This window comes from Salvia splendens, chromosome 16 (assembly GCF_004379255.2).
Source record: "Salvia splendens isolate huo1 chromosome 16, SspV2, whole genome shotgun sequence".
Lineage (NCBI taxonomy): Eukaryota > Viridiplantae > Streptophyta > Magnoliopsida > Lamiales > Lamiaceae > Salvia > Salvia splendens.
Genome location: NC_056047.1, coordinates 10665035 through 10674983, shown reverse-complemented (window position 1 = coordinate 10674983; position 9949 = coordinate 10665035). Strand labels below are relative to the sequence as shown.

Here is a 9949-nt window from a genome sequence, read left to right as displayed (position 1 = left end):
GAAGATAATATTGTTGTGCATGTGAAAGCATTTTTTTTTTTAAATGCTTAAAATATGTATCAGTATAAAAGATTAAAAGAAAATGTTGTTTAATTTGATAGAAAATTTTGAAATTTATTTAAATATTTAAATTTTCTCATAACTAAAAAAATTATATTATTACTTTGATAAAAATTACACATTTTTATCATTTTAACTATATTCCCATAAAAGTATTATTACTATCAATTAGTGAAAACCTTCTCCAATTAAAAGAACAAAAACTTGCCTGTTAATGGTGTGAAATTGTTATGGATCAAACTGCATATTCTCAAACAGAAGCCCAGCTGTTAAGCCCATAATGTGGCCCAATAACGGTCTTCTTCTCCGAACATCATAAACCCTAAAGATACTAAAATTTCCTAAAACCCTAATCAGCTTCCGGTTTTTTGACAATCTCTGTGCTTCATCAGATTCTTAATCAACCTCCGTTTTACGCGAGAAAAGGTTAAAAACATTTGAAGATGGCGAAGAATTCGAGCACAGGAAGTGCGAAGAAGAAGAAAAGTAAAGGCAAGATAAACAAAAAGCTGAGCTCTTTAAATTCAGATTCAAAGAAAATCAAAGGGCCCAAGGAGAACCCGTTTGAGAACATATGGTCGCGGCGAAAATTCACTATACTGGGCAAGAAACGCAAGGATGAAGAACGACGCCGTATTGGGCTCTCTCGCTCTCTCGCCATCCAGAAGGTCCATTTTGCGTCTTTCTTTCTTTACTTGTTGGCGCTTGTGTAGTTTCTGCTTCTTTCTTGAGAAGCTAGCTATGTATTGAGTGTGATTTTTTTGGTGTTTGAGCTGAAATGCAGAGGCAGAAGACGCTGCTGAAAGAATATGAGCAAAGTACAAAGTCTTCTACTTTTGTGGATAAGCGAATCGGAGAGCAAAATGAAGGACTTGAGGAGTTTGATAAGGCAATTTTGAGGTCTCAGCGCGAACGGCAGGTGAAGTTCCTGAAAGCTCTTACTTTGTTCATGCAAGTAAATCCTGCTTAGTAGTCATTGAAGATTATAGTTTTGAGTGATGCTCCAGTTGGATTGATTAGGAAATATCACCTTATTACTTTTAAATTTCAAACCTTGGGAACTCCAATAATCAAAGGATGCATACAACGAAAACCGAAGATGGCACAAGGAATTTTGGGGCGAAAATGAAAGTCGAATTATCAAGTCCAGCAGTTTTTTTCCTTCTTTGTTTGAATGGATGGTTTGCTGTGTCTGTACTAAAACCTGACCTGTTACTGGTTGTCTTTTAGTTGAAATTAAAAAAGAAAAGTAAGTTCAATCTCTCTGATGGTGAGGAAGACGACTTTGAGATTCAAGGCGGTGGTTACTTCCCAGGAAGGGATGATTTTGAAGATGACGAACCATTTTATGGGGATGATTATGATGATGATCTACCAGTTGGACAAAACAGTAAGCACTTTCTTTAGATTCGACAAATATTGATTATGTCTTCTCTTCTGAAAAGGTTCTGGGCCAATCTGAAATACAGATGAATTGTTAATAGTATAAACTATCATTATTAATAGAGGAAGACCCGAATATGGTCTAGAGTATTGACTTTTGTTGGATATAGGGTTTCAGTAATGAATGTCTGTTAAACTGATTGTTGATGGGATCCAAATCAAGCATTAAGATTCTAAATTACGTTTTACTGTATATAGCAGATGTCTTTAGGTTGTAAGGAAAAATGAGTATTTTCACCTAATATAGAATAATACATATTATTATTCTCGAGTCACCATTCCGATAAAGAAAGTTCTCCAGCTGAATTAAATTATACTAGTATTTTGAAAACATTTTCTGTAAATATTCTGGAATATTCAGAATTTCAGATTGTAATATACTCCTTGATAATATGATTATATCTTGGGTGGAATCTATGCAACTCAGGAGCATCAGTTTTCTATTCTAAAAGGACGATATCCGGTATATTTTGAGTTGTACTTATGAGTTCATGGCAAAGTCTTAATAGCTTGCTTGGGTTCATAAGCATATATCTCTTTGTTTGAAGATCATAATCTTGCACTGGGATGATCATGCATGTTTCCTTTGCTCTATTCTGTTCTAAATTAATGTTTCTTGAAAAACCTCTTCAATGCTTTCTTGATTCATTTGTTCCTTTCCTGGCTTCATTGTTACTTGCAAATGATATGGCACTATGTCCCATGCTTGGCTATAGTATATTTTACTTGAGCTGTGTCAAATTTTAAAATGGTGCTGTTGAAATAACTTCCCTTGGCTTGATCAAATTGAGAAAGATACATGTCTAATCTTGAGTCTGATATATGGATAATATCCTTCAAAAAAATTATATTCAATAAACTAGGAGCTACGTATTTCTTTATTTTTTGCACTTAACAGACTATATTTCTGACCAGAAGGACAATTTGATCCCCATGAGGCAGAAGGTGAACCAGTTTCAGGATCTGCTAAAGAACAAAATGTGAGATTATGTTTTAAGCACTGGATACATTGCTTATCCTATTGTTTTATCTTAGATTCTTAGTATGATTGTTTGTTTTGTGTCATCTAATAGTTTTTCTAATCCCATCTACATGCATTTCATTTTTTTGGTGCTAGTTTAATGGTTGCGGTTGGATTTCGCATTGGTTCCAAATATCTATTTTGTTCTTGTTCTGTCTTTGTAGAATTGCATATACGAATTGCCCTTTTTTTGTTGGGGGGTGTTTATCTCAGGGTTGAGTCCATAAAAGCTTAGTGTGTTAGTATTTGCTGTTGAGCAGAATGTTTTGAACTAAGTTCAGGATATAACCATTGACAGGAACAAGCATGTCCTTTATTCTTTCCCCTTTCTTTTATTCACATCTGTTAATCATGTAAAGACCTGAGGACGCTGGTGAGTATCAAGTGTTGGGGGGGGGAGGTTCTGGTTTGGAGCTGTAGAGTTTGCTTCATATTACTTGTTACTGGCTCATATATTTAACATTGAGTATAATGTCTGTGTTAGCCTGTATTCGTTTTGTAGTCCTATTTTTGAGGGGAAACAAACTTCTTTTTCCTGTATCATTTGTTTCTGGATATGCAATTGGATCAAAGGAATCATGTTGAGTTGTGGAGAAAAGGAAGCACCAGTTTTAAGATTTCCTTTATGCTGTCTGAACAATTGCTGAAAATTTTATTCATATTTGGAATGTTATCATTAGCAATGTAGCAGTACTTGCTTTAGCTCCTAGTTACACTAATGCTTCTAATTAAGTGACATTTTTTAATGCAGAGGCCTAAAACCAAGAAGGAAGTGATGGAGGATATTATTTTCAAAAGCAAATTTTTCAAGGTTGCAGCTCGCATTTGTTTTTCTGAACTTTGAATATCACTATTGTTGAGCTTTCTAACTGACCCTTTTCTGGTGTTCCTGTGTGTGTTTGCTTGTTTGTTTTTGCACCGTACAATTTTCAGGCTCAAAAAGCAAAGGAAAAGGAAGAAAGTGAACAGTTTACCGAGCAATTGGACAAGGATTTTGCTTCTTTAGTTCAGTCTGAGGCCCTCTTGTCGTTGACACAACCAAACAAAATGAGTGCTCTCAATGCCCTTGTAAACAGCAGAAACTCAAATGATAATTTAAAGGAAGAGGAGGCACCTAGAATGCATAATAAAGTTTCCACTCAGCATGTACTCTTCTATCTCAAACTATTTTATCCTCTTACATCGTCTATACTAGCTCCCATACCTTCTGCTATTTGTATTGAAGTAGCCCATCTGGTTCGTTTACTGAAGTTAGATGTTGTCTCTGTTTACTTCTTTTGTAAAATATGATTTTCAACAGCCTATGAATCTTAGTATTGCCATGCTTTAGTCGCACTGGATGATTTTGATGGTTTGGAGACTAATTGGCCATTATAGGAAAAACCTGATCACTATGACAAACTGGTGGGTGAAATGGCACTTGATATGAGGGCTCGGCCATCGGACAGGACAAAGGCACCTGAAGAGCTGGCACAAGAAGAGAAGGAGCGTCTAGAGCGGTTGGAGGTACACTCTTGAGTACTTCTTTCACCTAACTAACTGGCAAAAATAAACAAATTTGGAGAAAGTGCATAAAGCTACACATTGGAACCATATTTGCATCCTTGTGATTTTTGCATAACTCCAATAGAACTTGAAAGAAGCAGCTTTCCACCGGATGCACATATAACAATACCTGGAAAGCTCACTTGAGTATTGAACATTGTTCAGGAAGAACGTAGGAAAAGGATGGCTGCTGGTGATGATTCCAACGATGAAGATGCTGAGAATTCTGAAGATGCTGACGGTGAAGCTTCAAAACAGATTAGTCATGTATCTGGGGATGATCTTGGTGATTCCTTTTCTGAAGCCATTCCAAAGACTAAAGCTGTCTGGATTGATGACTTACTTAAAAAAGATGGTGTTACTTATCCTGAGACGGAAGATGCTCCAACTTCTGGAGGAGAAGAAGAAGATGATAATGAGAAAGAAGATGATGATGATGATGATGATGATGAAGAGGAGGATGAGGAGGAAGAAGGATCAGAAGAGAGCAGTGGTGAAGATGAAAAGGCTCAGTCTCTCAAGGACTGGGAACAGAGTGATGAAGAACAAATTGATTCGGAGGATGAAGAAGAAGACAATGACAGTGATGATGCTACCGGTAAAAAAGTTATCATGGAAAACCAGAAGAAGATATTTAAAACCAAGGGAGATCAAAATAATGATGCAGGTGCTCTCAAAGTGAAAACAATTGTTAAAGAGGATGTGCATAAGAAAGGGGAGCTTCCATACACAATTGAAGCTCCAAAAAATTTTGAAGAATTTAGTGCCTTAATGAAAGATCTTTCTGATGATCAAGTTTTGGAAGCTATCAGGAGGATTCGAACATATAACGCTATTGCTGTTGCTGCAGAGAATCGGAAGAAGATGCAGGTATGATATTTGTGTTGCCTGTTTGTGTTTTTATTATTGATAAAATTATACTGTATTTTCCGGTAATATATGGATTGAATTGGAGTCCAGGTGTTCTATGGCGTATTGTTGCAATACTTTGCTGTTTTAGCATGCACAAAGCCACTAAATTTGAAGTTACTTAATTTGCTCGCCAAGCCACTAATGGAAATGAGTACCGAGATCCCGTACTTTGCAGCCATTTGTGCTCGTCAGAGGTTGCTTCGTACCCGTACCCTGTTCTGTCAGGATATTAAGATTACAGGTTGGCTACATCGCCCATAAAAATGCTATATAAAAAAAACCTTTTTAGCTGTTACTATATCTTTGGGGATCATCTGCTGATGTGTGGACTCTTATTGTTATTAATTAAGACTTTTCCATGACAGGAAATAATTGTTGGCCATCTCTCAAGACACTTTTCCTCATGAGGCTGTGGTCTATGATTTTTCCATGCTCTGATTTCCGCCATGCTGTTATGACTCCTGCTATCCTGTTGATTTCTGAATACCTTATGCGGTGTCCGATAACTTCTGGCCGAGATATTGCGATTGGCTCCTTCTTGTGCTCTTTATTGCTATCTGTGAGATCATCCTTTTGACTTTTGTCCTTTAACTTTAACTTGATACATAATTTGCTCCATGCTGCTTGAGTTTGGAGGTTTCTTTAAATCTTCCAGTACACAATGCATTTCCAGAAATTAAAGCATTTTTTAGTGCCTAAGTGAAATATTTCTGGGACTGATAGTCTAAATTGGGCAAACGTGCTGTAGAATTCTGTTCGACCACTACTCCTTCCCCTTCTCTACCATGCACCCTATACAGGACATTTATAACCCGGGTTTAATTGCATTGCTTGCCCGTATTTTCTTTGAATGAAATGAATAGATTATCTTGATTTTTCTTCTTCTTTTCTTTTCCAGCTCCAAACCCAGTGATCAATAATCCTATGATGTTTGATAAGAAATCGTGAATAGATATTTCTATAGGTTCAAATATCAGCATTTTCCCCTGATATTCTTTTCTCTTGCAAATGATTTTATTAATATTTCCTTTCCTGCGAAGTGAGAGAGAATTGATTCCTGTGCGTTAACTATATGAGTTTTGTAGTTTAATGGCACTCTCTCTCTCTCTCTCTCTCTATCTAACTTTCTCTTTCATACTGTACTAACAATGTCAAATATTGCAGGTCAGTAGACAATCCCAGAAGTTCTGCCCTGAAGCTATTACATTTTTGCAGACTATGTTAATGGCAGCCCTAACCAACAGACAGAAATATGAAGCTTCTCAGGTTTTTTTTTCACAACTCAGTGGAACTTACATGTGATTTTGCCTTAACTCGAAGTCAACTTTATTGAGTTGGTTATGGTTAAGGTGCACTGGAATTTGGATAACAATGACTTAATGCTGTTATTGACACAGTTGTGCCATCTTATGGAATTAAAAGCTCTAAGACCATTACTCCATATGCAAGGACAAGTTGAAGAGATTAATTCTTTGGACTTTCTTACGTTAATGGACTTGCCAGATGATTCTCCTTATTTTACCTCCGATAATTTCAGGTTAGGGTTATTTTTCAGAATTCATATTTTTTTGTTATCACGAGGTTAATAATAGAGTCTGTTGAGTTATTTAATGGATACATAACAGATGTGGATGTTAATTATAACAGATCACATTTGTTTGTATGTATATGTGCAGGGCGAGCATTCTTTGTGCAATTATTAGAAACCTTAAAGGATTTGTGGACATTTACGAGGGATTCAAGTCATTCCCGGAGATATTTTTGCCAATGTCAAAAATATTACACGGACTGGCAGAAGAAGATCTGATACCGGATGCATTGAAGAAAGAATTCAAAGATGTGGCACAGCTTATCGAGACCAAATCTGAGGAGTTCCAGTCGCTGCGACTGCCACTGAGAATCCGAAAGCAGAAGGTTATCAAAACAGCCATTCCAAAGTTTGAGGACAAGTAAGCCATTTTCCCATTACAAGTAGATTATGCCTTATTAAGTGGTAGAGACATAACTGATGATGGGATTGTGGAAATGTGGCAGCTTTGTGAAGGGAAGAGATTATGATCCAGATCGGGAGCGAGTGGAGAGGAAGAAGTTGAAGAAACAACTGCAGCAGGAGGTGAGAGGTGCTGTGCGTGAACTAAGGAAAGACAACCACTTCTTGTTTGAGGTGAAGGAAAGGGAGAAGGCGCGAATGCAGGAAGAAAAAACTGAGATGTATGGGAAGTATAGAGCTTTCCTCCAAGAACAGGAGCATGCATTCAAGTCTGGCCAGTTGGGGAAAAATAAGAAGAGAAGGCGATGAAGATGACAACCGGGTGTCTTCTGGTAATTTTAATCTTTTGTTTGAAGACCAGATACTCTACAGGTGCTTGCTTCATCCCATCTGTACAGATTCATGGATGAAGTTTTTGATTTAGTTCAATTTTTATCTGTTGTAGTTTGTGTTAGGTGTTATTGTACCCCATAATTTTTCTTTTATTACTATAGCGGAATATTCAGTTGGGACTTAATTTGTTTCAGAATACAAAATACTATTTGATGCAGATATGCAGTGTTATTTCATGGATAGTTGGTTTTCTGGATTAAAAAAAAGTTAATAATAGAGATGTAGTATGCCAATTTAGGGCATCTACAATACCGCCACATCTTGCGCTCGACCCATTCCGTGGAATCGTAATATGTGTTAGTAACATTGAAGTAGGACATGTATGTTTATTCTGAATGAGGAATAAAATAGCAGTAACGTTACTTGCCATCTTGATTGTATTACAAATCCACAATCAGCTAAAAATCTGCGGTACATAAGTATTTACTTTCTCCTTCCAAAATACTAGTTGATATTTGTCATATTCATAGGTCTTTCAAAATTAAACTATGTTTTAAGCCACAATGAACTATTTGTCATATTGATATAACAGTAATGTATTAACTTAAAAAACACAATTGAAACTTTATGTACTAATTTGACACTCCACATCATAATGATAGTAGTAGCAAAGATAAATAGGTCCAAAATCAGAAGAGAACAAAATTTCTTCAAAATAAATATAATCGTCATGCAAATAGTAGTAAATCGCTCCCTGGGCACGTTTCGGAATTAGCAAACAAATAATCCAAAAAAGAGAAGATTAAATTAGATGTAAGATGTGATTAATTATAAGATGAAACTTAAGAAGACAATGAAAGATGCATAAGTAGGATAAAGATAATGATAACCAACAGAAGAAAGGGGCGAGAAACATTAAGCTGAAAATTAATCTCGACCACACATGATAATTAATTAATATTAAAATGATTAGGAGCGATTGTTACGGAACCATTCAGCAGGATTAGTCTCGAAATCCTTCCGCGGAATGGAATAATTTTTGCCGGGAGCCTTCATCATCTTTTCATCAGAAGACTCTGAACTACCAAACAAGCTGGAGAGGCCCCACAACGCCACGCCGGCGACACCAACAGCCACCCCTACAGCCTTCAGGGCAGACATCACACCGTCATCCTCCGTCTGCTTCTGCTTCTGCTTCGATGGTGAGCTATTTCCACTGCCAGATTGGAATGCCATGACTGTGATATTGTTGCGAAGTAATTGTTGACAATGAAATAGTGATGTGGAGAGAAGAGGCTATTTATAGCGGCGGAAATGTCTCATTAATCCATTTATTTATTCGTGGTATAATGGAGGCATTAATTGTTTAAATTTGCGTGCTTTGAAAGTCGACTGTTTAACTGCACACGATTAATTAGCTGACTGTTGGTTGGAATTAAGAAAATGTGCACTAATATTTGTTGGAATAAAAGAATAATGGAGATTTAAGAAGATATAAGAGCATCCACCGGGCGGGGGCGGACGACTATAGCCATGCGGACGATGGCACATCCATCATCCGCGGACGATAGGCCTTCAATTAGGCATCGTCTACGGTATCGTCCGTCCCATTGCGGGCGATGCGGACGATGCAATGCGTTTTCTTTTTTTTAAAATCTATTTAAACCTTCATTTCTCACCCCCAATAATTCTCTCTCATCTCTCACTTTCCCCACACACTAATATTTCATTCCCTATCTTTCTCACTAAAAAAATGAGACCCGGCGACGACTGGAGTACATCGGAGGGCATTACTCGGGTGGGAGGATAAAATGCAGATGTCGTGGAACGCAGAGCGCCTTATTTGTGATGCTCTCATAGAAGATTATATGTGTGAACTTATTTTATGTAATCATAGAAGATATGCTAATTGCTAGTAAGATTTGTTTTCACCCTATTCAAGGGGATAGATTGAAATGATTAACCATTTAGAAAAATATTGAAAATTCTATTGTATGTATTCCAATATTATTTATCCAAATACGATAAATATTCACCAAGTTACGAGGAGACTTTATATCAATAAAATTTGAATATCATCACTTTAAATTTGTAATAAGCTCTTTAACCGATGCAAAGGTAGAGCATTCATGCAGTACCTAGTTTAGTAGTAGAGAATCAGAATTCATATGGTCTATGTCTCCTTTCCAATGGCGTGCAAAGTCGTATTCTCAAAAACATAAATATAAGAAATTAAATAACTGGAAGGAGGTGAAGAAGATGTGCCGGATTCCGATGACGCAACCGAGTAGGTAGCGGTGGCGTTTTTTTAATCTTTTTATGTTGTGTTTTTTAAAAATTTTCGTTGTAGAATTTTCCTCTATCAAAAATACGACGAAAATTTATCTATAATTCGTAACTTTATTAAATCATGTTTGATCCACAAATTATTAGTCTACAAAAAATTTGATATAGTTAAATTAAAAAATAGCATTAACCAAAAAGAAAATAAATTAAATTTTTTTTAGAGGGCCACATTTGGTGGCCCTTGTTATTTTTTACATTTGGTGGCCCTTGTTAGTTAATATTGACTTTTACCATTGTGAAGGCCACAAGAGAGCCACGAATGGTGGTCGGGCCACATTTGGTGGCCTTTGAAGGCCACC

General features: G+C 36.6%; 1 protein-coding gene across 2 annotated transcripts; it reads left to right on the top strand.

The window, feature by feature from the left end:
* Positions 1-414: 414 nt before the first annotated feature.
* Positions 415-7521, top strand: LOC121770691 (nucleolar protein 14-like). 2 transcript variants are annotated; one of them, XM_042167457.1, is made up of 14 exons: positions 415-728; positions 845-979; positions 1291-1450; positions 2422-2483; positions 3276-3335; positions 3458-3670; positions 3902-4030; positions 4235-4939; positions 5030-5222; positions 5347-5540; positions 6146-6247; positions 6379-6518; positions 6658-6930; positions 7016-7521. In XM_042167457.1, exons 1-14 carry the CDS (start codon positions 504-506, stop codon positions 7278-7280), a joined length of 2856 nt encoding a protein of 951 aa, XP_042023391.1. In that variant the 5' UTR covers positions 415-503; the 3' UTR covers positions 7281-7521. The 2 variants fall into 2 exon arrangements, with proteins under 2 accessions (XP_042023391.1, XP_042023390.1); XM_042167456.1 differs by having other exon boundaries at positions 2419-2483.
* Positions 7522-9949: the final 2428 nt, after the last annotated feature.

Bases quoted from the DNA above. Each gene is read 5' to 3' on its own strand.
- LOC121770691 (XM_042167456.1), top strand. From the start codon at position 504: ATGGCGAAGAATTCGAGCACAGGAAGTGCGAAGAAGAAGAAAAGTAAA. The intron at 3,336-3,457 runs GTTGCAGCTCGC...TACAATTTTCAG, and splicing joins TCAAAAGCAAATTTTTCAAG to GCTCAAAAAGCAAAGGAAAA. The intron at 6,519-6,657 runs GTTAGGGTTATT...GTATATGTGCAG, and splicing joins TTTACCTCCGATAATTTCAG to GGCGAGCATTCTTTGTGCAA.